Genomic DNA, 27,503 nt, shown 5'->3' with positions numbered 1-27,503 from the left:
GAACCAAATCCCACCTCCGAATAGAATCCTGGAGATGCCAGCTCTGGGTGGGCCACCATGCGCAGGTCATCAGCCCTCGCTCTCACACTTGGACAACCACACAGCCCCACCCTGTGACACACCCTTGAAGGGCTCCTGGCGAAGCCTGGCCAGATCTTGTTCTGTACTCAGTGATCACCAGATAAGAATTTCGGATACAGGGAGAAAAGAGGCAACCATCAGGGACCGGCCATATTGACTCCTGCTAAGATGGTTTTGCAGATTGCACTGATTTATATTAATGTTTAAGGTTTTAAAATAAACAAACTGTGCTGTAAAATTTTTCATTTGCCCTTTCATCATTCACCATAGATGAATATGGAACCAGCGCTGCAAATGAGAATCACAATTCCATTTTAATTCCTTCTTGTTTCTAATTTGACTTGGGGTCTTTGGTTTATTGCAACTTTCCTACACAACACAACAAATGTATCATGTCTTCCATGGAGAAGCCAATTTTATGTGCATAAAAGTTTTAGCTTCAATACTTAGACTGACAATTTAATGATATGCCAAAGGGGAAACATATCATAGTTTTCAAATTCAAAGCTTTTCCAAGGAAGAACGAGGTATTTACACTCCTGGAGAGTAGGAGGCTCTTTGTGCAAGATGAAGCTTGTCCCAAGCAAGGACAGTAATGTGAAGAAGCTGAAAGGTGACCATTTGCTGGTTCCTAGGTGGCAGGTCCCTCTGCTCCAAAGGGGGTGAAAGCAGGCCAGGCTGACCCGGCACGCTGTCTCACCAGTCACCTGAAGAAGAGGAATTCAGGTCCTGATGCTAGGGGGCAGGGAATACAGGAATCACTTTATTTCTCCTAGAATACAACAGTGTTCTGCCTGATCATCTTTTATAGAAGGCCTAGGATTAAAAATTTTCTTACATAGTGGCAGCTATACTTCATCATAGTAAAATTATTAAACCTAGATAATAATGTACTGGGAATAACTTTATCAAGGAAAAACTTTGAATACATCTTAGGGACATGAACAAAAGCATCCCCTCCCACTAAGAAAGTTTCTAATAGAAAACAAAGAAGAAGAAACAGATAGAGTCCTCACAGTTAAAATTTAGCGGTAAAAGAACAGGTGACAGGAAAGGAGCCACTAAGTAGGGCCTGGCTCTTAGCTTCTAATCCTTGTTCCAGCAACTCTGTCTGACTCCACAGCCTCCCTCCCCGTCCACACCACACCCCCCCCCCAGAAGATCATTCCATTCCACCTGAACCTAGGCCTCCTTAAGATAAACCTGAAAGTTTCATACCCTTCCTCAAGATTTGTATCGAGAAAATAATAGGGTTTCTGTCATGAAAATAACAGGCTATTTTTTTGGTGGTTTTACATGCAGAAAATTATACTGTAATGACGAATGTGAATCGCCACTTTCCGCTGCGTGTGAGCCTAACAGGGCTCCTTCTGCAGCTGCCATGCCCAGCCTGACCCAGGAGCCCCTGCTCGTCACTGTGTTAGCCTGTGTGTGCTTTTGCCAAGTGTGGAGCGTCTCGATCAGCCCGCATGCTTAGAGTCTGGCTCTCGGAGGACAAGGACCGAGGCTGGCCCCAAACACTCCGGCCTGCCCACATGACAGGGCACCGTGGGCCTACCGACTAAGTGAAGACTGTGCCTACAGGTCCGACCCCGTCCACAGGGAACAGAAGGAGCCACAGGAAGGCGGCTCTTGGTCTCCAGGTGGCCACTTCAGCACAGGCAGCTCTGGGCTCAGGCCTTGGGCGTTCCCTCGGGAGGGCCTTTCCATTGTAACTGGGGCCCCATTATATCATCTCCTTCAGCCAGGCCTGTGGCTCCCAAACCCAGGGCAGGGCCTTTCAGAAGTCTTGGCCACCGGCTCCTTACCTCCTCCCTGATGTGTTCCACTTGCTCCTCCAGCAGCTCGTTCCTCTCCGTTAGCGTCTTGTTCTTCTTCAACAATGACTGGCCGATCCGAGCAGCCAATTCTAAATCCCGCTCTTTCTATAAAGGCAAGAGGGAGAACACGGATTCGAAAGACCCATGCTTCCTGAGGGAGCCCATAGTGCTCAGTGTCGAGTGAGGAAAACAAGGGCATCTAGAAATGACAAAGGAATTAATAATTCACGACCCACATTGGCATTTGAGGACTGTTAGAAGAGTGACCTCTGCCCACTTAATGTGCAAGAGCTACGCGGACATCAAGCAATGAAAGGGAAGCCTTAAAATTTAATGAAAACATACCTTTGTTCCTACAGGGGAAAAAAAATGCTTCCAAAAACATTTATTTGCAACTGCTGTTGGTATTTGTGTAATCATTTGATAACTTGTGTCTGCTGAGAGCTGGGCTGTTGTCTTGCCAGGGCCCAGCAGATGGAAACACTCAGCAGCTATTTGTAGAATGAATCATGAATACAGAAATTCTAAAATGCTCTTACAATGAAGGTAAGCACCGACACAGGGAGGCAGGCTCTTTAGCATACATTAGGCTGGAATTTACTAAGTTCCTTATTTTCGCCTCATATGAAACAAAAATGTTTAAAGTTACTCTGAAAAACAATTACGTGCTTTTTTGTTTTGTTTTTTTACCTAGAAAAGGCTACTTAGGCTTTATTTTCTTAAGAAGCTTTCAAGATGGAGAAAGAATGCATAAAATTGCCATACTTCAGAGGCAAAGATAATGTTAAGGGCACAGCATGTTCTGTTAGTTCAGCTGATAACATCAATTAAGACAGACATTCCCCGGAGGAAAATCCTTAGTGGCATATAAAGGCACGGCTGCCTTTGTGGGAAGCAAGATGTCCCCTGACAGTGGAAAGATGCCACCACCAAATGCAGACTGATGATTCTGCAACTGTGGGTAGATTCAACTTGCTCACCTTTGGGGGAAGGAGCTGGCAAGGGGAGGAAAAGTCTGAAAAACTAAATCATTTTAGAAGTCTGTGCTCATTACTCTGTTCACCTAGTTTAAAAGCAGAATGGAAACATATATTTTGGGGTAGGAAAAAAGCTGGGGAGGAATCCTAGGTTCTGCTCTGACACTGGCCATTAACTACCCACGTGGCCGTAGGTGAATGGCTTCGGCCTCGCAAGGATTTGGCACACTCCAGAATTAGTTTTTTCAAGCCACTGGTGGGTTGAGAAACCATTTTAGTAATGGCAACTGGCACTTTGTTTTAGTTAAACACGACAGCACAGAACTGAAAACACCAAAGTGCATTCCCCATAATAAGGGAATGTTTAAACTTTTGTATTGTCACTTACTTACCTATGTGACTACTGGGTCACAACCTAAGGTACGGTTCTCACAGCAAGTGTTGGTCACAAGTTTAACTGCTCTGGGTGAACCATCCTACTCTAAACTCAGAGAGTTCAGGTTCTGTTTGAACATCCCCGGGCCCAGTTCCCTTATCCGTTAAATGGGGGTGGGGGGTGGGGGCAGGCTAGTTGAGATATCCTTGAGAAAATCTTGTAGCTTTATTATTCACTGAGTTGTATGATAAAAAGAATACGCAGCTTTTATTTCTAACTTCTGAACTATCCACCAAATTTTTCCCTGCAATAGCAGCACACCTCCCTGTGCTAACTGCAGGCATTTCACGGAATTATGCGCACAGCACTTGAGGTCCAAGTACACCTGGAGAAGAGTCTGGATTCCACAGCAATTTCCTTCCCTCCCGCAGGATGAGTATTCTCATCCCCTGGGTCTTCCATCCCAGAAGCCAGCCGGGTATCACAGCAAGTGGGCTGTAAAAACTCCCAACTCATTCCCACAGTGCGTGCCTCCCCATCACACCCCGCTCCAAGAAACACAGTAGGTGTGGAGAGGTCCCTTGATGCAAAGGGGACGCAGTGACTCTGCCCAGTCAACCCAGATGCTCATCTCTGTGCATTTATCCCCTGGCTACACAGTCTACCAAGACATGTTTACTCGTGGCTCTTTGTCACTCCCCAGACTCAACAGTTGTGTTTATTTGGTATCTATAGGAAAGGACTCAAAGAATTGCGTGAGAGCACCTGCACAGAATTTGAGTCTCCAGGGCCCAACTCACAATGAGCACCTGGTCCAGGCGGTTTCAGGGGCCCACTCTTGGTTAAAACTGCAATACCAATGTCCACTTCTCTCTGCAAGTATGGCCTCCACAAATCTCACGAAAGTCTGTTCAATTTCTCTACTGGAACAAGTTCTCAGACTGAATACTCAGCAGGTGCTTAATTAATGCTCATCAGCTCACTATCTGATGTGAATTAAAATTTTAAAATCCTAGGCCCTGTGCTAAATGAATGGACTCCTCTCGGCCAAGGGAACCCCAGAAACACTTTAAAACTGAGTTCCCAGCCATGACAGGATGGGAGAGAGAAAGCACAGTCACGCATGGGCATGACTTCTCTTCACAAATATTCATGGCTCCTCCTATAGCTTGTGGAATCTGTATATTCGACCACCCCGCTCAGCATAAAACCTTGTTCCTTTTGTCTGTCCTTTGAAGCAAGAGTGCCTGGCCTCTGGCCGGGGCTCCGCTTCCCAATCTGTTGGAATGGCCGCCCAATAGTCTGCTACCCTTTATGAGAAATAAAGCTCTCCTTTTTCCAAAGTATAAACCTCGTTGATTTTTTTTAGCTAACACTGACCACCTGTTCTGCATTGCCTTCGTGCTTCCAAGCTGCTAAGTGCCAACAAGCGCAGACATTTTGTATGCCTCAGCCACATTCTATACACACGTTCCAGTGCGAACAAATCAAGCACAAAGTAGAATGAAGATGGGCCAGGTAGGCACTGCCAGAGCACCTGGAGATGGAAAGGCTTCCAGCACACGGAGGGCCAGAACCCCAGAGGGACGGGAAACAGGCAGGGGAAGAGAAACAAGCGGGGCACTGAGCTCAACAAGGACGCCTTGTGCCCTACCTAGCACACCTCAAACCCCAGACCGAGGGCCTCCCCACCTCTCCCTGCCCCACACTGGGGGCCACCTTCCCCTGGTCTACACAGGAAATCTAATCTTTAGGGTAAATATAAAGAACACTCTGCCGGGAAAAAAAAAAAAGCAAGAAGTTACTGTAAGAATATTTATGGATGAAATTAAAAAAGTTCTTGTAGTGTCTCTAGTTTTTCTAATTTTACTAAGGCAACAGGCTCGTTGGGTTTCTCTTTGAGAATTATAAGAATGAAAAAAAATCTCCCATTTCTCACAAGTGGCCAACATAGGATAAATATTTACTTCTAAAAACAAGAAAACAGCTAGGTAATGACCATTGAATTAAACTACAATGAGAACATGAGACTATAAAGAAATAATTTAGGCCCTTGGAAATAAGCTATTAAAAGAACTAGTTCTTTTATTCCCCAGGAACTGAGGCAAGGTGGAGCTCATTCTAATTGCTCGCTCCGTCTTCTGGCTGGCTACTCTTTGCTTAAAAAGACTGCACCAATGAACACAGGCTGACACACCCACTAGAGACTCAGAACAGCCTACTTCCTACGCTTTGCAGCTGACTCATCTCATTCACCAATTTCAGGATAAAAAGCATGACTAAGGGGCCAGTGGAATAACCCTCTCTGTAACTGGGGAGGAGGCAAGCTTTTGCCCAAAGGTGCATTCGGAACAGCAGCAAGCCAGGGCAAGCCAAAGCATCCTCTTCCACTTAAAACCAGACGCAAACTCTCCACGCTGGCCAAGGCTGTGCTTTGGGACGTGCAGATCTCCCAGCACCCCGCCCGCCTGTGTGGCAGGCACGCTAACCAAAGGGAATGAGCAGAAGAAACAGAGCCAAAGCCAGCAAAAGCACAGCATGGTGCGACTGTCACATGACTGGGGCAGTTAGACTTCAACCAGGAGACCTGCCTAGTTCCCAGGAAAGGCAGTAACTCAGGCATGAATCTTATCAGGACAAGGAACCGAATGGCAACCTATACACAGAGACACAGAGGTGTAAACACACCATTGCCATGATGAACCTTTAAAAATAAAACAAACATAGTAAAAAAATAAAAAAAATAAATAAAACAAACAAGGCACAACAAAGAACATGAAGAATCCACCCCACTGATATTTTTTTCCAGCAACTCAATTTTTTTTAAAAGATGAGACCATACTCGTTACACAGTAACACTCATTCAGGAAATTAACTGTGGGGAAAAGTAAATTCTTGACACCTGTATTTGCATAAAGGGCTCGAGTCCTCAGCTCCTCTGGAAGTGATCCTTGCACCTACAAGCAGAGAGAAGGGTCTTGGCCTGTGGGGTATCGCCCCACACCCAGACACAGCCACAGCCAGGAACTGCAGGCAGTGCACACTCACGGAGGCAGCTTCCCATAGAAAACATTACCTAGTTCATGTTTTCAAGGTAAAAATGTCCCACTGACAAGCCACTAACCACATTAACAAAGACTAACCAGAGCAGTAAACACAACAGCCAAATGCAACAGAGTCCGTGTTTCAGGGCGTGGGTTGGAAAGCTGCTGGGTAATCTTGGGCATCTTTCGTCCTTCACTGTAAAGCAGGGGAAACAGTGGTATCTACTTCTGAGAGCTACTGTAGAATTAATGAGATGACTCGTGGACAACACTCAGCTCTCAGTAAAATTTTACCCCTAATAATAAGCATGACAACAAAGGTGAACATTTTATCAAAGGCGTATTATTTCTAAGGTTAAAAAAGAGAAAGAAATCATCCAACAGCAGCAGGGTGTGGTGGCTCATGCCTATAACTCCAGCATTTTGGGAAGCTGAGGCAGGAGGATCGCTTGAGACCAGGATTTCAAGACCAGCCTGAGCAACCTAGCAAGATCCTATCTGTACAAAAATTTAAAAAATTAGCTTGGCATGGTGGCACATGCCTATAGTCCTAGCTACTAGGGAGGCTGAGGCAGGAGGATTCCTTGAGCCCAGGAGTTGGAGGCTGCAGTGAGCTATGATGCCACCACTGCACTCCAGCCCTAGCAACAGAGTGAGACCCTGACTCCAAAAAAAAAAAGAAAAAAAAAGCAAAAAAAAAAAAAAAGCAATAAGGCCCCGCTTTGGAACAGCGTCTAACCAATCCAGCAGGATGAACAAAACAAACATGACTGCAGGATGACTCCTGCACCCAGTGGGGGTACAGACTACCCACGGCCGGGCCGGGGCCAGCTTCAAAGGTCCTACCTGAGTGGACCCGCAGCACGAGACTGAGAAGCAGGAAAGGACCTAGGTGATCAAACAGCACAGAAGGCCAAGGGTGGGAGAGCAAGAGGCAGGTCCTGGTGACAGTGGGGAGGAGGCGGAGGATTCAGGGCCATGTACAAGGGGTGGCCTCAAATGCCACACCGAGGAGCTGAGTGTCAGGGAGAGGGCACAGTGATCACAGGGTGCTGGGGATGCTGGCGGCTGCAAAGAAGATCAGAGCAGAGAGAAGCTAAAATCCCACTGCCGAGGCTCCAGGAGTTTGAGTGGTGGCCTCAGAATAAAAAAGGTATGGATGTAGGACCTCTCTCAGAAGACTTGATGAGGACATGGGGTGAGAAGCAGATGCCAGAAACATTCTGTAAGATCTGCATAGCAGTGGCAGTGTTGGGGGAAGGGGACACAGCAGGAAGGAGTCATCAATAAACCATTTTCAAAGGTCAGTGGTGCCAGCCGAGTGAGGCTGCCCCGTCGCTCACGGCATCAACATGGCTGCACCTGCAGCACCACCCGAAGGCAGAAGGCCTGTGCTCCCAAATGCCTCTCTGACACCCTGTCACACACCCAAAAACCCTGACTTCCCCTTCTGCGGATTGGACAGGAGTGGGCTGCAAGGCAGGTGTGAGAATGCTGGGCGTGCGGAAGGAGAAACACAGGAAGGGGGAGACATAAATACGGTGGAAAAAAAAGCCCTCCCAAAAACGCTGGGTCCCATTGCTCCTGCCTAGGTCCTGTGTTTCAACCTTGTCCTCCCACTGGCTGAAAATGGTAGCAAAAACGATTTCTGCATCTCCCATGTTATTCTACCCTCTTCCTGGGGAAGATGGTAATGAGCAGTCACATTACTCAATCTCATCTAGACTTTAGAGCAGAAGAAAGTCCGCACCTGTTTATTTAAAGCGTAGTTTGGTGGTGAGGGTGGTGCATAAGGATGGGCACTTATTCAACAAACTAAGAACCTGCCACGCTCTGGCCTGCTCTAGGCATGCAGATACACACATCATACACGTCTGTGTCTAGAGGCCTTCAAAGCACCTTAATTCTCAACTCCCAAGAGAATGCTGAGAAACTGAGAAAACCATAGTCTCTAAAATACAAGCAGCTCACCTAATCCTAAGCAACTTTCCTAAATTTTTCTTGCCTTGCTTATTTTGCTTATTTCCATGCTGATACTGCATAATATTCCACCAACCTGATGTCAGTAAAAACTTAAAATACATTAGGAAGAAAGACATGGATGATACACTTTTCTGACATTTTTTAGACACATTTAAAATATATTGTTAAAATGTATTTTAGTGTTTTTAAAATCTTAAACCAGGTATTCTAGCAAGTATTTAAACACCACTATATTTTGTGTCATTAATATATTCCTTTAAAAACCTAAAATACCTGCAAGCACAAAATTACAACTACGAAGGCCTACATAGCTAGTAGTCCAAAAAATAAAATCATTAAATTATACCCTGAGAGGGCCAAATTTCTGAGATTCTTCACTGAAACAGACAATAAGGCATGCTTTGATTGAAATAAATTGAAATCAATTATGAACGACTCTTTTCCCTTCCCCCGAAACACTTACCTCCTCAAGAAGCCGAGTGACAGCATCTATGTCATTATATGTCTTAGTCATCTGGCCAACTCTTTCAGCACATAAAACTGTAAGAAATAAAAAGGACAATGAGACCACCGATGCCACAAACTTGCCAAACAAATGACCCATCTAAAAAAGTGGCCCTAAAGTTGTGCCTGCACATTAGGCACACGGGGTCACTTGTTTTGTGGGGTTCCACTCAACACGACCAGATTTCATTTCCCAGTCCTAGTGACCAGAAGATGAGTTTCCAGGGGGGAGAGTGACTTCCAATCCTTGACATTGAGTGTCTGCGTGTGCGCGCACATGCGTGTTTAACGGCACTGCTGAGGGGGAGGCAATGGAGTCAGGTCAGCAGCATAGCTGCCCGTGTGCGAATCCTCAGACAGGCCTGTGGGATCCGGACCCCACTGACCACGCACACTCAACCACATGGACAGAGTAGGGTCCTTCAGAAAGCAGACTTTGGTATAATTATTAAACAACAGTGTTAAGCTGATAATGTCATACTGGCAAAGCCCCCTCCTCTTCAAATGGCCTAAATTCTAAGGCTATGCAGCCGGTTTCCACACCGTGAAAACTAGGGTGACATTTTTTTAATCTACACCAAAAAGACTACTAATGCTGCTACACATACACACACACACACACACACACACCATACACGCACACACAGAGTGGTGTTTCATTACATGTACAATTTACTGTGGTCCTAAGAGGCTGCATGCAAGCCACTTTAGGACTGTAGATTTTTGTTCTCCTTCCGTTAGAGAAAAGGGGTGTGCAACAAAAGGCTTTAATCTGCTTCAACAACAAAAAACAAAAAACACAGAAACCTCAGGGTTGTTTTATTTTCAATCAATGGCAAGGAACTGATTTGCAGTTCAATAAACACCAAGAAGGTACCATGAGTTTTATTCTATGGGGGAAGGACTGAATATAAATGGATTTAGGGCCAAAGTATAAAATTGTTTGAAACCTGTCTCTTTGGGGCTACATTATAACTTCTTTGTAACTAAGACTCTACAGAATAATTCTGTTAAGAGTAGAAGCTTTCGACCCACATTCAGGATGAGCCCATGCAAGGCATTTGGGAATTGAAGTATATTACTAAGTCAAACTCAGTAGCATTACTAACAGCAAACAGCATTGGAATTCAATAGGTCTTTAAATATTTTATTAAATGCAAGTAGAGATCATCCTAGTAAGTGAGCTCAGAGAAATTGGATCTACTGGAATGATTTTCTAGCTTAAGCAGAAGACCTAAAATCTGGCTCTAAATCTGAAACCCTAGCAACACGGCGCCATCAGAGCCGGGAGACAGACCCTCCACCCAGCCTTTCTTGCAGGATCCGATAGGAGGGAGGGAAGCGTGCTCCCTCAGACAGAACTGCCAGGGAGGGGAAGGCAACGGAGATTTATAAGGGTGGGTTTAAACCGGAATCTAATTTGACGTAGATGAAGTCCTGCTCAAATTGCTCTTAGTTCATTCATCAGCTCAATGTCATGAGAAGTCTTTAAGTGAAGATTCTTGTGCCACCGACAGGAGTTAGTTCCCCCCCTGCACAGCTCTGATGCTCTGCAAGAGTGTAGATAAAGACCTTGAAGCCCTCCAGCTAGCACATGGCTACAAAGCATCCACACCCCCTGTACACGCCAGGAAACAGACCACCTCAGTTAAATGGCCTCTGTGTTTAAACTTGTGTTGTGACTGGAAGGCCTGCTAACATTCCTCTGCTCTCCTCAAATGACTAGTCAATCTTATCACCTATGTAGGTTCATGAATCCACCATCACAAAGATCCCTTGTGTTGCCCTTTTGTAAATCTAATTTTAAAAAGCTTTAAAATACTTTAACAATTGAACTTAATAAAATGCATACCTGGACCAATGGTCTTTCCAGCATGGTGACATCATTACCATGCACATAGTGACAGGAGGTCTGGCGTGCCCTTTCATGTCCCCAAGACAGGACAGCTGCAGCTCCGGGTACAAAGGGGTGCAGGAACCTCCCATAAGTCCCAGGGCCTTTGACTAGGCCTAACTACACAAGTCGGAGGCATAAATGAAAAACTACTGTCTACCCCAAGCTATGCAAGTGATTATTCCAGTTATGTTTTTAAAAATACACATAATTCCAATTTGGGGGCAGGGGAAAGAAATGTATAGATTTAGAGTACATGGAAAAAAACTAGGATAGCCACAAAAGTATTGACATTGGATTGGATCACAAATTTTAACTTTTTGTGCTTCTTAAAAAAAAAAAAAAAATCTATAATGACCGTGCACTGATGGGGAAAAAAATTACTTAAAATGTTTTTCAGAAAATCTGCAGTTGACTATAAAATAGGGTCCTGGGATTCTCCCAGGGCTTACTTTAAAAGAAACCGACAGCAGCAGAAGACCTTTACCGGGCATATTTGCTGTGGCCAGGCACAGGCACCGACACAGCCCTCTGCATGGGTATTTCGTGTCATCCTCAGGGCGCTACTGCGGGGGTAGGCACTTACATTAACACTCATTTTAGACATCAAGGCCCAAAAAGGCTAAGTAACTCACCCAACGTCACAAAGCTAGCAAGTAGCAAATTTCAAAATAGGAAGACTCCCGGCAGAGGCAGCAGCCAGCATTTATGGTGCCCCTACTTGTCAAGAGGTTGGATCGGGTTTCTCATTTAATCGCAGCAACCCTGCAGGGCAGGCGCTCTTACAATGACTGCTCCACAGATGGGAAAACTGAGGCTCCAAGATGTTAAGAATCCGCCATTAAGGACCCAGCTAAGGTCTCAGAGAATGAGGCTGCACTGCAGGGGCTGCACCTAGGCCAGTCTGGCGCCTGGGCTAAAACAGCCACAAAGGACACGAGGCCAAGGCGAGGGCTGGCACAAACCATCAACGTTTAGGAAGCGTGTGAACAGAGCGAGAAGCACTGGTGGTGTGGGGAGAGAACGAACCCTGACCCCAGGCTCTGAGGCCCAGCTTTTCAAAGGCGACTCTGTCAGGCCAAGAAGCTCTGCACAGCTGTCAATCAACCGCAGTGTCTCGGCTTTCCTCTTCCAAGAAATGAAGCACAGGGGTGCAACCAGTGAGGGTGGGAAAGTAACAAACCATGCCTTTAAACCGTAAGATAAGAACAGGCTGTGCTTTTCAAGTATTACCAACTTTCTAGACACTGAATCTCCAATAAACTGTGGTCAAGTTTCTCTCCCACAGGAATAGTGTTTCAAATAGAAGTTCCATTTCCAACCCAGAGAGCACTACCAAATAAATCCACGTCCACCCAAAAATGTGTCAGGAAATAAAAAGTAAAGGAGCAGCCATAAACCTCTACAATAACTTAATGTGAGAAAATTATGGTCCAACTCCTGGAAAAAGAAGTTAAATGTAACCTGTCTACCTACTATGGCAAAGTGATATAGTGCACACTCTGTACCTCTGGCACTATCAAACTAACACTAAACCACCATTATCCTGCACCAGGCTCTGTACTGAACATAACAGGATGTCTGCCCTCCCGGGGCACACAGAAAGCAGGGCAGCCTAGGGGATGTGCCCAGGGGGGTTGAGGCCTGGAAAGCCACTGGAGGCTTTCAAGGGGGGAGTGTCCACATGAGCTCTGTACTCCAGAAAACATCTTGGCTCCAGTGTAGAGCAACAGGGGAGGGGACGCAAGGCAACTCGGAGGGTCCAGCATCGAGGATGTTGGAGTAATCCAAGGAGATCCCGGGTGGCAGCAGGATGGAAAGAAGGGGGCTCTTTTCTTGAGATTTAAGAGACAAGACTGAGTGGGAGGTAAATCAAAAAGTATAGGATCTGGGCTTCTCACTGGGACAATGGGGACAAGAGTGATGTCCCCCTTCAAGATTGGCATGTGAGGTGGCAGGTCAGGAGTGAGATGGGGCTGCCCAGTGAGACCTCTGGCATCGGGACAGTCACTGATGTCACTGTGGAATAACATGCCAGGCAGAGGCTGCCCATAACCCGAGGTGGCAGGAGGCCCACCTGACAGAAACACCCTCCCAGGAGCTGCAGGTGTGACATTTTGGTTTGGGAGAATCCACTTTGAGAGGAGAATCAAGTTCTTCCTCTCGGGATGGTCAGTAAAGTAAGGAATCATGAAGTCAAATTTGAATGAGCAGCCCTAGGCTGGCTGACCAGAGAGAGGGAGACATGTGACTGGGCTGTCACAGCTCACTGGGGTAACAGAGGCAGGGTGCCCTCATCTGGAAATCAGTAATGCAACTCTTACGCAAATTAAGCCATGTCCAAAACAATTTTAAGAATAAATGTTGCTCTTTCCACTAGGTGAGGACACAAGGAGAAGTCAGCCACCTGTAACCCGGAAGACAGCCCTCACCAGAACGTAACCACGCTGGTGCCTTGATCTTGGACTTTCAGCCTCTAGAAGTGTAAGAAATAAATGTCTGTTGTTGACAAGCCAAAAATAAGTAGATAAATAAAATAAACGTTGGCACACATTTTCCAGCTCCTATTCATAAATATGAGATGCCAAGGAGATTCGGCCAGTGGGAGGCTCGGGAATGACTGTAACTGAGAGGTCCCTGAGAGAAACCCCACAGAGGAAGACACAGCAGTCGTGGGGCGCTGGGGTTTTGATCTTGACAGGTTGGACTTGGGCTTCCTTCCGAATGAGACCTCTGGCAAGGGTGGGAACAGAGGGTAGGCACAAAGTTCAGGTTGGGGGGGGGCTCGAGCAGGTAAGGTCTGAGACCTATCCAGGAGGCAGGATCCAGGGGCCTCGCTGGTGGGGTGGGTGGTGGGGACCTCCACGGTTCCATCATGGCAACCTGTCCTCCCCAAGGAACCCCGTATCTCCCAGCTATAAGTCACATTAACAGGCTTGACGAGCTTCCTTGACATTTTGGCCTTATCCTTCTTTAAGGAACTACAGTTGCAAGATCTCACTTCTCATTTATGTATTTTGGTGGAAAGATTCCCACAAGGTTGTTAGAACAAACAGCTCTCATCACTTCTTGATCTAATTCTGATTACATTTCTCCCATTAACGTCATCTTTACATATCTCTAGAGTGAATAAATATTTTACACATACATGTGTGCATGTGTACGTAAAACTAAAAATCTCCCAAATCCTTAAGACGACACTGTTTCCTTATCACTCAAAGACAAGTAGCCAACATCCCCGAATAGAGAGAAGATATTCAGGACTTCCTATTATATTTGCATTTTGGGCTATTTGCTTTCTGCCTTATCTATAGGTCATTTAATTAAAACAGTGTTTTTCAACGTTTTTTTTTTAAGAACCTGAGCTCCATCTCCCCCCAATAATTTTTCCTCCTATCTTCTGTATCTTGGCATCAGTTTTTTAAGAAATCACATTTTACTTTCTATAATTTTTATTATAAAATCTAGAAGCAAATTGAATAAACTTCCAAAATAGACATATACCCCTAGAAATTCTGATACTCCCAGTTGAGCAGAGCTGGTACTTGGGTGTCAGAGAAAAGAATGGTCCACAAACCAGTGGACTGCCCCTCTCCCACTTCTGACCAGCAGCAGCAGTTGCCAGGAAGAAAAAGCATCACTACATCTGCCCCTGATCCTCCAGGAAGTGAACTTAATAAATACCGTCTGCCCTGTTCACAGGGGCAAGGAGTGGAGGTTCACAATCTGGGAGCCATAGCTGAAAAGCTTCCCGTAAAATTCTAAACAAGTCACTACTCATGCCAAGTTTCCAACTATTATAAGACAGAAGTCCCTTAAAGCTTTGTCTACGTGCTTTTGAATTACTCAGCCCCTGCTCTGCTTAACAATCTTGCCCAGCTCTGCCACTTCCTACAAGCAGCAGCCTCCACACCTGGGACGTACAGGGCCCGTCCCTGCCTGGCCCCAGCGCACCCCTTCCCGCCTCCTCGCCTACCACCCAAGCCCGCTCTCCCTCGTAGCACATCCACACCCAGTGACGCCACTCTCAGATGTCAGGCCTGGCACTGTGTGCCTGCTATTTCCTTCTGCAGGGACTTTCTCCCACTTCTCCATCTGGGAATTTCCCGCCCTTCCCACAGCCCAGCAAGATGGAGGTACGTCCATGTGGCTGACACCCTATCCAAGTCTCGCCTCTTCTGCCCACTTCTGTAAAATCTCTAGTTTTTACAGTCTGCCCAGACACCTAGACCAGGCCAACGTGGCAAAGCGCTCCTGATAGGGGGACATCTTTGCGTGGCTGCTGTGACTCAGCTTACAGCAGCAACACCCACCCCTCTCTGCCAAACACAGCGCTGCTGAGTTAGGTGCATTTATCCCCATGCTTTAGGACAGGGAAACTGAGACTTCGAGAAGTCGGGTGAATTGCCTAAGGTCACAAAGACTTTTTAAAGTCTCCCAAGTATCTACTCAAGAGAAATGAAAACGTATGTCCACACATAAACTTGTATATACGTGTTCACAGCGTTATTCATTACAGCCAAAAAGTGGAAACAAATGCCCGTCAATTGGTGAATGAATAAACAAAATGTGGTATATTCATACAGTGGAATGTTATTCGGCCATAAAAATGAAGTACTTATGAATGTTAATACATGCTACAGCAGAGATAGGCCCCAAATTCCTCAGTAAAAACCAGACACAAAAATACCACGTATTTTCTGTTTTTATTCTTATAAAGTATCACAGAAGGCAAACTATGCAGATAAAAAGATTAGCGGTTGCCTAGGAGTGGAAGTGTAAACAGGGCTTAACTGTACACAGGATTGAGGGATCTCCCTGGAGGGTGTGTAAAGTTCTAAAACTCTTTTATGGTGATGGTTGCACAACTCAGTGAATTTACAACTCATCCTTGAGTTATCCAGTCAAATGGGTGAATTTTACAGCATGTAAATTATATGTCAATATTTTATGTTACCAAATAACATGCAAACAAGCATCCCTGAAGCACACCATATTCCAGCCATTCTTTTATTATCTCAACCCCTGACTGAGCTGTCCTTGGGCTACAATGGTGCGGTCAGCCAGCAAGATTGTTCAGGATGGCAAATCGCCCGCTAAGAAACCAGCACTGATAAAGAACACAGAAAGGTACTAATCTGTCCCATGTAGACTGTTTTTAATTAGAGAATTGTCATTAAAATTCAGTCAGATGGGAGACAGCACTTCATGATACATCCATACCTGAGAGCCATCTCCACCCAATTTTTAACAAGAGCTCGACTTTGAACTCTCTCCCCAGGCACAAACCTCTTCTGTGCTCCCAAGTTACAGCCACCTCCTTGGAGGCGCAGCCAAGTCTCTCACTTTGCTGTTGTCCCTCAATATTTATCTTCAGAATAACTTGGCCTTCACTGACTAGTCCTAGTGAATTAACTACTAAGTCCTATAAGACACACAATACTTGGTTTTAAAAACAAAACAAAACGTAACTATGTTGATGTAGGCCTCGACATGGACACTGGGAATGGGTGAGGGCCCACAGTACTTGGCAATAAAAAATAATGCTCACTTCTCTACAATTAAAGCAAAACAAAAAAAGGCAGCACAGTTTCATTTTATTCTGATCCAAATGTCTTCATGTCAAAAATGGCTACAGCAGGGCAGCCAGAGCAAACCTAACAAATGGTTACAAACCTCTCTTCCTGCCAGGCCTGTTTAAGTCACATGAAGGCAGCTGAGTCTTACTCATTTGGGGTCAGACACACAGTTGATACTTAAAAAAAAAAAAAAAAAAAAAATGGAAAAATCTGTTTTATTTGCAAAGAACAGCTCATTTCTAACCAACACCCCAGAGAGGGGTGAAAAACATAAAAGCCCTGGTGTATATCTCATGAGTCCTGTCTCTGGCCACAAGGCTCTGCAAAAAAAGCCCTCACAGGACACTAAGAGAAGAGGTGGGAAGCTGCTAAGACAGATGCATTAACAAGAAGGTATCAACTAAGTGGCTGTGGTCCTAGGCCGGAAGCAAATGGGCAGCCTGCTACCCCTCCCCCCACCGGACAGGCACTGGGTACCCCAGCTTTCAGGTGAAGGTCTCTGGGGCAGGGGCAGGGGCAGGGGCCAGCCCAGAGCCAGGCCCACCACGATCAGCAGTCCGTATGGCCGTTACCCATGTCTGTGTGGTGCCCATCTCTGCCCTGGGAGGCAGGAGTGAGGTGTCACTTGCCAAGGGCAGAGACCTACACAGTACAGCTGCGGCTTCACTTCACTGCTCATCAGTGCCATTATTAACTGCGGCTGTAGTGTGACTAGCTTATTGGCTCACTTTCCCTTGTCTCGGTAGGCTGAGAGCAGGGCGCCAAAGTGAGTTATTTAAGAGGCAGAAATGCCAACCTCTCCCCTGGCATTTTATGAATATTATTTCACTTAAAACCCAGGACAACCCCGCAATACAAATATGATCCCCATTTAACAAACCAGACAGAGAGAGAGGCCAAGTGGCTAGGCCAAGGTCAGGCGAGACATAACCATGAACTTGAACCAAGTTTGCTGTGTGCTATAATCGTTCACCCCACCCCAAAATGGAACACCCAATGTTTATCCACAGCGATTTTTTATCATCAAGACATTTAATGAGGTGATAACCAAATGGCTCACTCTTGAGCACTCGCCAGGTGCCTGGCACTCTTAAGTGCTGTGTGTACATCAACTCTTTTAATGTTTACATCCATGAGGAAAGTATGACTATTGTCCCATATTAGGAAGAAACTGCCCAAGATCACAGAGCTATTTCGGGAGGGCCTCAACTGTTTGAGCCCTGAGTTGAATTCTTAATTTCTGTTGAGTAAATAAATGAATCCTACCCTCAAGGAATTCTTGACCTAGTTGAAAAGGTAAGACACACGCATAAATTAGCATAATACAGAGGAGCAAGCAGGAAGTGCCAGGTGAGAGGTGCTGCTGGAAAGTTCAGACACAAGAAGGCTGGGGATGCCAGATGTGGGGAGAGCAGCAAAAGGACCCCAAGATACAGATTGTGAGGGAGCTTTGCCTGTGGCCAGCCTTGGGGTGATGCTGGTACCCCCCAACTCCATTACAGAGCCACCCTAATGCGAGTGACATTACAGAAGTGACTGACATTATAGGAGGTCTATGTGGGAGAGCCACAGATACCTAGAACCAACCCCCAAGTGGAGACCAGGACAAGGGAAGCCATGAGCAAAGAGACCTTTGTAACTGTGCTGAGTGGGTACTGATAAGCCGCGCCAGCTCCTCCCTCATCCATGACCCAGCGGGACAGTCATGCACAGTGCCCCTGAGTGCCGCTGGTCACACTGCATTAACACAGACACCAGGACCCAGGCCCCTTCTCTGGGGCTGACGTTCCCACTCCGCAGCGTGCAGAGGACTGAAGCATGACAGCTCTGGCTTCATTTTACTGCTCATCCGTCAAATGGGGACTCAGCATCCCAGGCCCAGTCATTTCCCACCAGGCCCAGCCCACCCCCTGCAGCCCAGGAATGCCCTCTCAAGCCGAGGAATGTGCTCTATTTGTGCTGCTTCTCCAGATTGCCTGGGAACCAACTGGAGAACTTGGGTGGCCAGCAGGTGCAGCCACTGGACAGAAACATGGGAGGCTCTAGGTTCCTACCACCAACTGGTTTTTTTTTTTTTTTCATTTGTTTTGCCAGATTATAATTTCTGGTCAGTGCTCAATACCTGAAAACTGCCTTTGTGCAAAAGACTGATGCTGCCTGCTCACATACTCTTAAAGCCACCCCTCCAGAGGGTGGGATGTACGCTTTTCTCTAAGCCTGTGGCCTCGGGGAACCTACACCTGCTAATGAAAGCATTCAGACTCCAGACCACTGCACATGTTCTTTCCAAATCCTGCCACCTCCTGAGCAATCCTGAGTGACACTTGCCAGAAATTAAATGACTCAGCTTGCAAATGGGTAATAGCCTTGGAAATGCCCAGGTGAGAAGAAATTAGGAAGTCAGGCTTTTTAAAGCATTTCCTTGAGAAAACAATGGGAATCTGTCATGCAACAAACCACAGGGAACTGATGATCAGAAACTGCCCTTTTCACCAGTGTTTTCCTCATGCCAGTGCAGCTGCTCAGGCACAGAGAGGGACAATGACCCATTACTTGACCTTATCATGAGGAGACAGGCTTGGAGAAAGGAAAGCAAAAAGAGCCCTCCTCCAAGAACTCCACTCAGCACCTGAGATCACTTTTGTTTTCTGCACTGTGCAAGATTGCAGTGGCCAGAAAACACACAGCCCAAATATTTCCTCTCTCTGGAAAGACAGTGAGAGCAAAGCTGCCTCTCCTGGTGCCTGGTCTCCCAGGAGCACCCACCTCATGGGTTAAAAGAATTCAACGAGATGATACCAGGGAAGGACCTAGAACCGTATCAGCTTTGAGCCTGGGGCGTGGTGGAAGGCAGATCCCATGCATGCCCTGTGCTTCCAGCCGGGGGACCCTGCACGAGGCCAATTTAGCAGAGCCTCGGGTGCTTTGATGGCACCATGGGCATAATGTTCATCCCAAAGGCTGTTTTGAAGATTAAATGGGTAACATCAGAAAGTGCCCAGCACCCCACAAGGTGACCAGGAAAGGACAACAAATGTATCCTATATCCATAACTATCAAAGCAACTCAAATACTATAATAACTGTGTCCTGCAGTTTTCAACCAAAAGCGCCTCTTTTAGACCACGTAGAAAACCACCTCAGAATCCAAGTAACACAGTTAGACCCAAATCCCTGCACGTATTTCCACTACTCAAAGAGCACTTGTCTTCCACATGTGGAACCTGCATCCTGTGAACTCAAGACAAGGTGGTGTGACCGCGACAGTGACACATGGAGTCCTGCCCAGCTTGCTCTGGGATACACGTTTCCAGCAAAACTGGCCACAAAAGCAAACCTTCCAAGTTGTTATCTTCCTGATCTGCACCACTGACTTCGTTCAGGTCAGAAGCAAACCTTAAAAGTGAGTTGGTTTTATTTTACAAAGAAAACAAAGCATGTTGATAATGAAGTATTTTGAGGCTACTGTCATGAAAATATTATTAATACTTCACCTACAAGACCAGCAAACATATTTTACTGGAGAAAGGGGGGAAAGAAGAGAATGTACAGTAATTGTCTATCGTAAGATGGCAACTACAGGGCAGGGTCCCCTCCCTTGAGTGCTACCACAGGCAGAGACAGACACTGCTATCTAAGCGATATGATCAGCACAGGGCAACGTGCACTGGAATCACCCAGAGGCGTGTTCAAACCCAGAGTTTGTGATTCAGCAGGTCTGGGATGGGGCCCAAGAATGTGCATTTCTAACAAGCTCCTAGGTGAAGCTGACACTGCTGGTCAGGGACTCCACTTTGAGAACTGCTAGCAAGAGCAGAGCGCTCTATAGCCATTCCAAATAGTTGGGACCACTTAACTAGCTGTGTGACTTTAAATGAGTTACTTAAGTTTTCTCCTATAACGCTATAAAATGGAAACTACAACAGTACTTAACCTCAGGAGTGTTTTAAGGATTGAAAGCATACGTCCACATACAGTACTTATTATAATAATAAAATGGTGCCTGGCACATAATTAGTGCACAATAAACATTTGCTACCATCATTTGGCTCTCAGTTTTTAAAAAAGTTCATATATGAACTTATATGTGTGTATGTATGTATATAAAATCAGAAAAAGGAAAATTCACAAGAAAATTTTAACAGTAGCCCATGATGGCCACTAATGGGCGCACAGGGAATGAAACCTGGGCCCTAAAGCTGACCTCTTGCCTGTGTAACTGGAGTTTGTTAAATATTTCACTGACAGGTGCTCATCATAAACCTGTGTATCAGATGCAAAACAAAGACAGATGGAATCAGTCGCCCTCCACCAGAACCTAAGACACCAAAACTTTCTCCCTCAACGCATATTTACCTTATCTTATGCACAGCCCTGCTGAGCACCAATCAGAACCACGAGAATGTAACTGTTGCCTCACTACCTGCTTCCCCCACCTTCTGTGCCCCACGCATACCCTGTTAGAAAATGTGTGTATACTGTGCCTCATGTAACCTACTCCAGGACATACTCTCAGTCTGTACTGAATCTGTGTCCCAGCCCGGGCTTATGTCCTCAAACTTGGCTCAGAGTAAATCTAGCCTTGTTTTCTCTAAGTTCTAGTCCTGTTATTTCATTTGGTCAACAAAATATATGGAGTGTGTGTGTGTTTATATATATATATATGCGTGTGTGTGTGTGTGTGTATACATGCACACATCTCTTCATATATATATATATATATATTTCATATATGAACAGTGCACAACACAATTTTTTCTTCTTTTGATTAGGATATATGATATTGCTCCAGAATATTGTATAGCCTTTAATTTAGAATCATAAGTTTCAATGATTGGTTTTTTAAATCATCTTATTATGCTTTAAGGCAGCAGCTCATCTCGTACTTTAACATGCACGCACACCATCTGGAGATCTTGTCAAAATGCAGATCTGACTCAGTGGGTCTGGGCTGGGGCCTGAGAGTCTGCATTTCTAGCAAGCTCCCAGGTGATGCGGGCACTGGCTGCACTTGCAGCAGCTTGGCTTTAAGGGACAGGAAGCTAACCCAGCAAAATCTGGGCTGGCCCTAGTTCCACAGGAGCAGATGGATGCCTTTCTCTTGTCACTCCTCTGCCCTCCCGTCTCCTTCCTGAGAGGGCCAGGAGGGCGCCAGCCAGGCTCCAGGCCTCAGCACTGGGCCCCTTGCTCTCTGGCTTGTCCCACTGTTTCTTCCCTTTCTCCAGTAAAATATTTTTAGCTGTCCTGGAGATGAAGTATTAATATTTTCAGGACAGTAACTTTAAAAGAAAAACACTTTCAATATATAACAGATTATAAATAATTTTGAAAATAAAAGTTATCCTGAGACATGAAAACAGACCATCCTGAAGCAGACTTTGGAAAATGTATTCTGATTATTTTTACTCAAGAGACCTAAGGAATGTCCATGTAGTCATTGTTTAAACATCCTGATCACCCTCAAAAGCCCCCTTCTCTGGGCTGTGGGTGAAGGCCCCAGAAGTCCCTCTAGGAACTCACACCGGCATCTGGGCCTATCTTTACTTAACACCCTCCTTCCCCGCACAGAGGGGCGTCCCCCCAGCGAGAGCCCAACAGTGGGCTCCCAGGTGATTCCAATGTCGGCCCTTGGGCTTTTCTCATTGAAATATTCCTAAGTTTAAAAAAATCCTTATTTCAGATCAGTGATTAATCATTTTTTAAAAAATAAACACTGCCAGCACAAAAACATGCTTTATTTAATAACGACTCAGTCTGTTGTCCATTAACTTACAGAAACCCATTCAGTTTCAAGAAAACAGTTGAAACTCTTAAAACAGAGTGCTGGAGTGCCACAAAGGAAAAAGACAAAAAAAACAATTACTGACATTTGCAGCAACATGGATGAATTTCAAAGACCTTATTTAAGCAACAGAAGCCAGACTCAATACACACTGTTTGATTCTGTTCACAAAGATCAAGAAATGACAAAACAAATCTAAGGTGACAGAAGTCAGAACAATGGCTTCTGGGGAGGTAACCTAGAAGGGGGCCCGGGGACTTCCAGTGCAGCTGGAAATGCTGCTTTTCGGGCTGGGCATCTTATAAGGGCAGCTTTAGGCCATTCACATGAGATATGTGTATTTTAAATTGTACCTCAATTAAAAAAAAATAAGAATGCTATGAAATCAGTAAAACAGTTAAGCCTGTTTAGATGCTACTGATAAAAGGATAAAATCTGAGCAAAGTACAGAATTTACCCTCTTCCAAGAGGTCCAAGTTGTCATACTGCTCGTGGGTGGGTTTCCTCTCTTCATCTTGGCAGTCATACTCAAAACATTCTTCTTCCCCTTCCACGTCTCTCAGGGACATTGCTGAAGTCAGCCCCAAACTGAAACACCGCCCTAAGGGGCCATCCTTGAGGGAGCTCTGGGCTGCAAGCCCAGAGGAGCCATGGGGGCCTGGGCCCACGGGGCACACGCTGGGCCCTGGCCTGGGCCACAGGCATGCCCTGGCTCAGCTGTAGTGGAGGGGTGTGTGTAGAGACACAGCCCAGCATCACACACGGAGGACCCGGAAGAGGGCGGCTCCCAGGAGCCTGGAGGAGGGATGGGGCGGGGAGAAGCACCTGGCGGAGCAGGTGCAGTGGATTTGGAGGGGTGCCCGGCAGGCAGGTACAGGACCACAGCAAGCTCTCACCTCCAGATTCTCTCCGCTTCTTCTCCCCCCAGGAGCAATGAGGAATGGTAGCTTCCTGGAAGTTTCATAGCAACTGCACAGGATGATACCAACCAGCCTTAGGCAGGTATATGTGTCTAAAGGTAGGCTGCTAGCAGAGGAGGTGCCCTGGTGAAGCAATGCCCAACGCCTTCAGATGACAGATTTCCTGTGGCGTGCTTGAGAAGCAGAGACAAATCTGACTGTGACATCAGCCTGACGACAGTGCTAAGCAGGGGAAGGGAGTGATCATTCTGAATTCTAGCAAAAGGAAAAAAATGCAGTAACCAATACTGTGTTAAGCTTAATTCATCCCAGTCCTTCTTTGGTAATAACACATTGCCTTTTCTCTTCATGAATCTGCATTTTATAAATCCCACTGTTACCCTAAATCTGTGTTTTCACAGCCAAATTTATAAAGATCTCTTCCACTTGCTAGAACAAGGCAAGAAAAAATCTAAAGCCTAATAGCTTGCAGTGCTGCCTGAAAAAAAGAATCCACAGTGTAATTGCACATCTTGACACCAAGTCCTCTGTACTGTCTGATTTTGCCTGTAAAGTGGGAACGGCAAGTTGCTCCATCAACCCAGTGAACAGTGGCCTCCGGTGCTGGCATCTCAGAGAATCGCAGCACATTCTGCAATTCCCGTGCTTCAGCCATCTCCCAGACGCTCCGTGGCAGATCTCCCTGCTCCTAAAAGCTACACCAGGGGGCCTATTCAACCTTGCTGGCAAGTTGCCTCCCCCAAGAAACCAAGGGAAAAGATTTTAGCAGAGGCAAGATCATCATAAAAGAATACTCTGCACAAGTTCAGGGACGACGTCTCATTCATCTTTGAATCCTCAGCGCTGAGGATTCTGCTTAGGTAGCTAACAATGTCTGCTAAACTTAACTGCTACCTCCATAAAGACTAATATAAGATCATATGCAAGTGCCTCTGAATATAAAATCAGAATATAATAAAGATTTTATTAAAAAATTATTATAAAACCTAGGAACGTTTGTATTCTTTGGTTAATTTTTTAGAACATGAAAATGAGTGCCACCTTCTACCATGGTAAAGATGTGTTCTTTGTAAAAAGAGGGTACAGAAATTCAGAGGCAAGGAGTTCAAAATCGCGTTTTGAAAACTGCATAAGCTTTAAATATTACATAAACATGCTCAGAAAAAAATCTTTCTTTAATCTCAATAAACATCAGATTGGATTTGTTAATTCAGTTCAGATGACACTGAGCACATCTTTAAGATCTTCTTAATGAGACAGGTATTCTGAACCCCTGGGAAGGAGGGAGGAAGGAAAGCAGAACTTCCACCTTGTGCATGATTCATTCAGCAAGTATCAGAATGACTATAAGGGCAGGAGACTGTGCTGGGCCATACCATACATAAATGAAAACACAAGCTAATTGAAAACACTCTCAAGTGATTTCACTCATAACCAAGTCGTTTATACTCATCTTTTAACTCAATCTAGGCTACCCTTAACAAATGATATCCAAGTGTCTATATATTAAATAAACATTTAGAACATGATAGTTTTTATTAATTATTCTCCAAGTTTTAATTACAAAAATATTTAAATATACTGAATAGTTTAAAGAATATTACAGTGGGGTGTGAAAGTGCGTCCCTGTAGTACTAGCTACTTGGGAGGTGGAGGCTGAGCCCAGGAGTTCAAGGCCAGATTGGGCAACATAGCGAGATTGCCTCACAATAATAATGCCTCACAATAATAATGCTTCACAATAATAATGCCTCACAATAATAATGATAGTAATAATAATGCTACAGTGAACACCTGTATGCCTCTACCAGAACTGATCGATGAATATTTTGCTTTTTAGGAGGGACATCGTTGAAAGCTACAGAAAAGTTACAAGAATAGTACAAAAAAATTCCTGGATATCTTTCATCCAGATTCCTTAAATGTTAACATTTTACTACATTTATTTTCTCTTTCCACATCAAGATATTACTTTTATCTAATCCACAGATCTTACTGAGATTTTCCTCAGTTGTTCCAATAATGCCCTTTATGGCAAAGAAATCCAAGATCATGTGCTGCATTCAACTGACGGGTCTCTTTACTCTCCTTTAATCTGCAACAGTTTCTGAGCTTTTGTATTTCAAGACGTTGATATTTTTGAACAACACAGGCCAATTATTTTGTAGGCTGTCCCTTACTTTGGGTATGCCGATGTTTTCTTACGGTTAGATTCGGTTTATGGGCTTCAGGCAAGACCACCACAGAAGCGGCGCTGCCTTCTCAGCGCGCTTACCGGGAGGCCCTGCTGTGGGTCACTACTGCCCATGCTTTGTCCATTTGGCTCAGGTGACACCTGCCAGGTTTCTCCACTACAAAGTTACTACTGTCCCCTTTGTTGTTCAAAAGTGATATACTTTGAGACCACTAGTTTTGATGATTCTTGCCTTAATCAGTTATTAGGATAGATGAAAAATGGTGAATTTCTAATTCCATCATTCCTGCACTCATTAGTTAACTTTCTACTTCAGTAATAACTTTTTCTTCTCTCCCATTTAGTCATTTATTTATTTGTATCCGCATGGACTTGTGCTGTCTTACTTTATTCCATAGGCTATAATCCTTTACCATTACTATTTATTTGGATCTTCAAATGGTCCCACATTAGGCCAGTTGAAACCCCTTCAGGCTGCGGAGGACATGACATTTTGAACACAGGACCACCCTGGACTCTTCATGTTGCCCCGTTTCTCAGGGTTTAGACACTCTTCAGGATACCCCTCAGCCAATCTCTTCTTTCCTCACACTATGCGGGATATGAGGGAATTCTCAGAACTCACGCATGACATCCGCATTCACTTCAAGGTTAAAGCCAAAGATGGCCCAAAGAGCATCTTCTCTGATATAGAGCAGTTTCTCCAAAAGTCAAAGCAAAACATGACCCCCAGAGGGCAGCAATAAAGCCTGGGAATCCCTGTGCCCAGTGAGGGATGGAGAGAGCTAGACCAGGCTGCACACGGAGCCTGGAGCTGGAGGGGTGAGAGACAGGTAGCAGAGATGCGTGTGCTGTACCAGAGGCACAGACCAGACACTGGGACCTAGAGCAGGGAGGCAGCGAGGGGTTCCTGACCCATCTCTGGGAACGCTGGACAGGAAGGCCAGAGGAGGAGGGTGTCAACCACCTCCTGCAGGGCAGAGGGACATCCTTCTGTAAGTGTCCCCTGCTCCGCATCTACCAATATACCACCATAGAAGTCATCTTCCCAAAGATCTACCCAGCATTGTCCAAAGGGTGGCCACAAGCCATTGGTGCTATTTACATTTAAATTTAAATGGCTTAAAATAAAATTCAAAATGCAATCACACTAGCCACATTTCTAGTGCTCCACAGCCACATGTGAATAGTGGCTAGCATATGTGACAGCACAGAAGAGAACATTTGCACCATCACAAAAGGTTTCACTGGACAGCACTGATCTAAAGGGCGCCCCTCATTTTTAATTTGTGAGCTTTAGACTTTCTTGGCCCCACACCCTCCCTCTCCCCTGGAGCCTCTGCTTCCAGCCTGACCTCCCACCACACCTCATTCATACAAAATGAGCTGCTAACTTCTGCCCACATAATGCTCCTGCCTTAGCTCACCTGTGAAAGGGACCAGACTGCCACCCCAAAATATGCCACCTTGGCTTAAGGATTATTTTGAGCAGAAGGCAATTGAGGAAAAGCAGATGCAAGAAAAGCTCTAAAAATAGGAAATTTACATTTGTAAAGGTGTTTCCCTCTCCTGTACCATCTCTCTTCAATGGATAAGGCACCCACTTGAATCTGTGCACACCTTACTAAACCATCTTTGCTTATCACACCCTTCCTAGTCACTGCCTCCCCTTAACCTACTCCCCGACAAGAGCCCCAAACCCCTTTTCCTTTGTCTCACCTTTTCTCCACACTTTGTCACCCCTTGGGATGGTATATATACCTCCAAATTCTAATTGCCTCTCTGTGATTGTCCCTGTTTATGTATATAATTACATCTGTTTTTTCTCTTGTTAATCTGTCTTTTATCAGTTTAATTTGCAGAGTCCTGGCCACTGAAGCTAGCGGGGTAGAGGGATGAAGCTTTTCCTCCCCTACACCTGTAACATTCGCCACCTCTCTGGGCCTAAATCTTCCCATCTTCCAAAGTCTGGTTCAGCACGACTCCCCTTTCCTTCAGGGGGGCACAGGCATCCTTGTCTCTTCTTACCTGTCCCATCCATGCTCTATGTGCCGCCCTTGCATTTCACTCCTCTGCTCCCAGAGAGCAGGGCTAGCCCGACATTAAGGTCATGACTCCAAGGACCTTGCTTATGCCACTTACCTATTATAAAACTATTTACATTTCATTCCTTTTTTTTTTTTTTTTTTTTTAAATCACCTCAACGACCTTTTAGGAGAGTGCAGTGCCTGGAAAGAGAAAAGTCAACCTCTACCTTCGAGGAAGCATCACACAATAAACACAAGACAAAGAAATGGGGGTCTGTTTGCACTGACTCTTAGAGAAACGAAGTGCAGGAAAATTAGAAAAA

At 45.4% G+C, this 27,503-nt stretch overlaps 1 protein-coding gene across 9 annotated transcripts in view; it reads right to left on the bottom strand.

The window, feature by feature from the left end:
• Window positions 1–27,503, bottom strand: part of TRAK1 (trafficking kinesin protein 1) — a 116,278-nt gene that overhangs the window by 33,070 nt on the left and 55,705 nt on the right. For 8 of the 9 annotated variants that reach the window (XM_069475569.1, XM_069475563.1, XM_069475564.1 and 5 more), the window contains 2 exons: window positions 8,745–8,821; window positions 1,890–2,006 (listed from right to left, as the gene is read on the bottom strand). In XM_069475569.1, the coding sequence (XP_069331670.1) occupies window positions 1,890–2,006; window positions 8,745–8,795 (168 nt within the window). In that variant the 5' untranslated portion in view covers window positions 8,796–8,821. Of the gene's footprint in view, window positions 1–1,889; window positions 2,007–8,744; window positions 8,822–22,496; window positions 22,610–27,503 lie in introns of those variants that run through there. The other variant, XM_069475566.1, reaches the window with a different exon arrangement.

The sequence above is a fragment of the Eulemur rufifrons genome, chromosome 7, assembly GCF_041146395.1.
Source record: "Eulemur rufifrons isolate Redbay chromosome 7, OSU_ERuf_1, whole genome shotgun sequence".
Lineage (NCBI taxonomy): Eukaryota > Metazoa > Chordata > Mammalia > Primates > Lemuridae > Eulemur > Eulemur rufifrons.
Note: the sequence above shows the minus strand (reverse complement) of the source record. Positions and strands in the feature narration are given on the sequence as shown.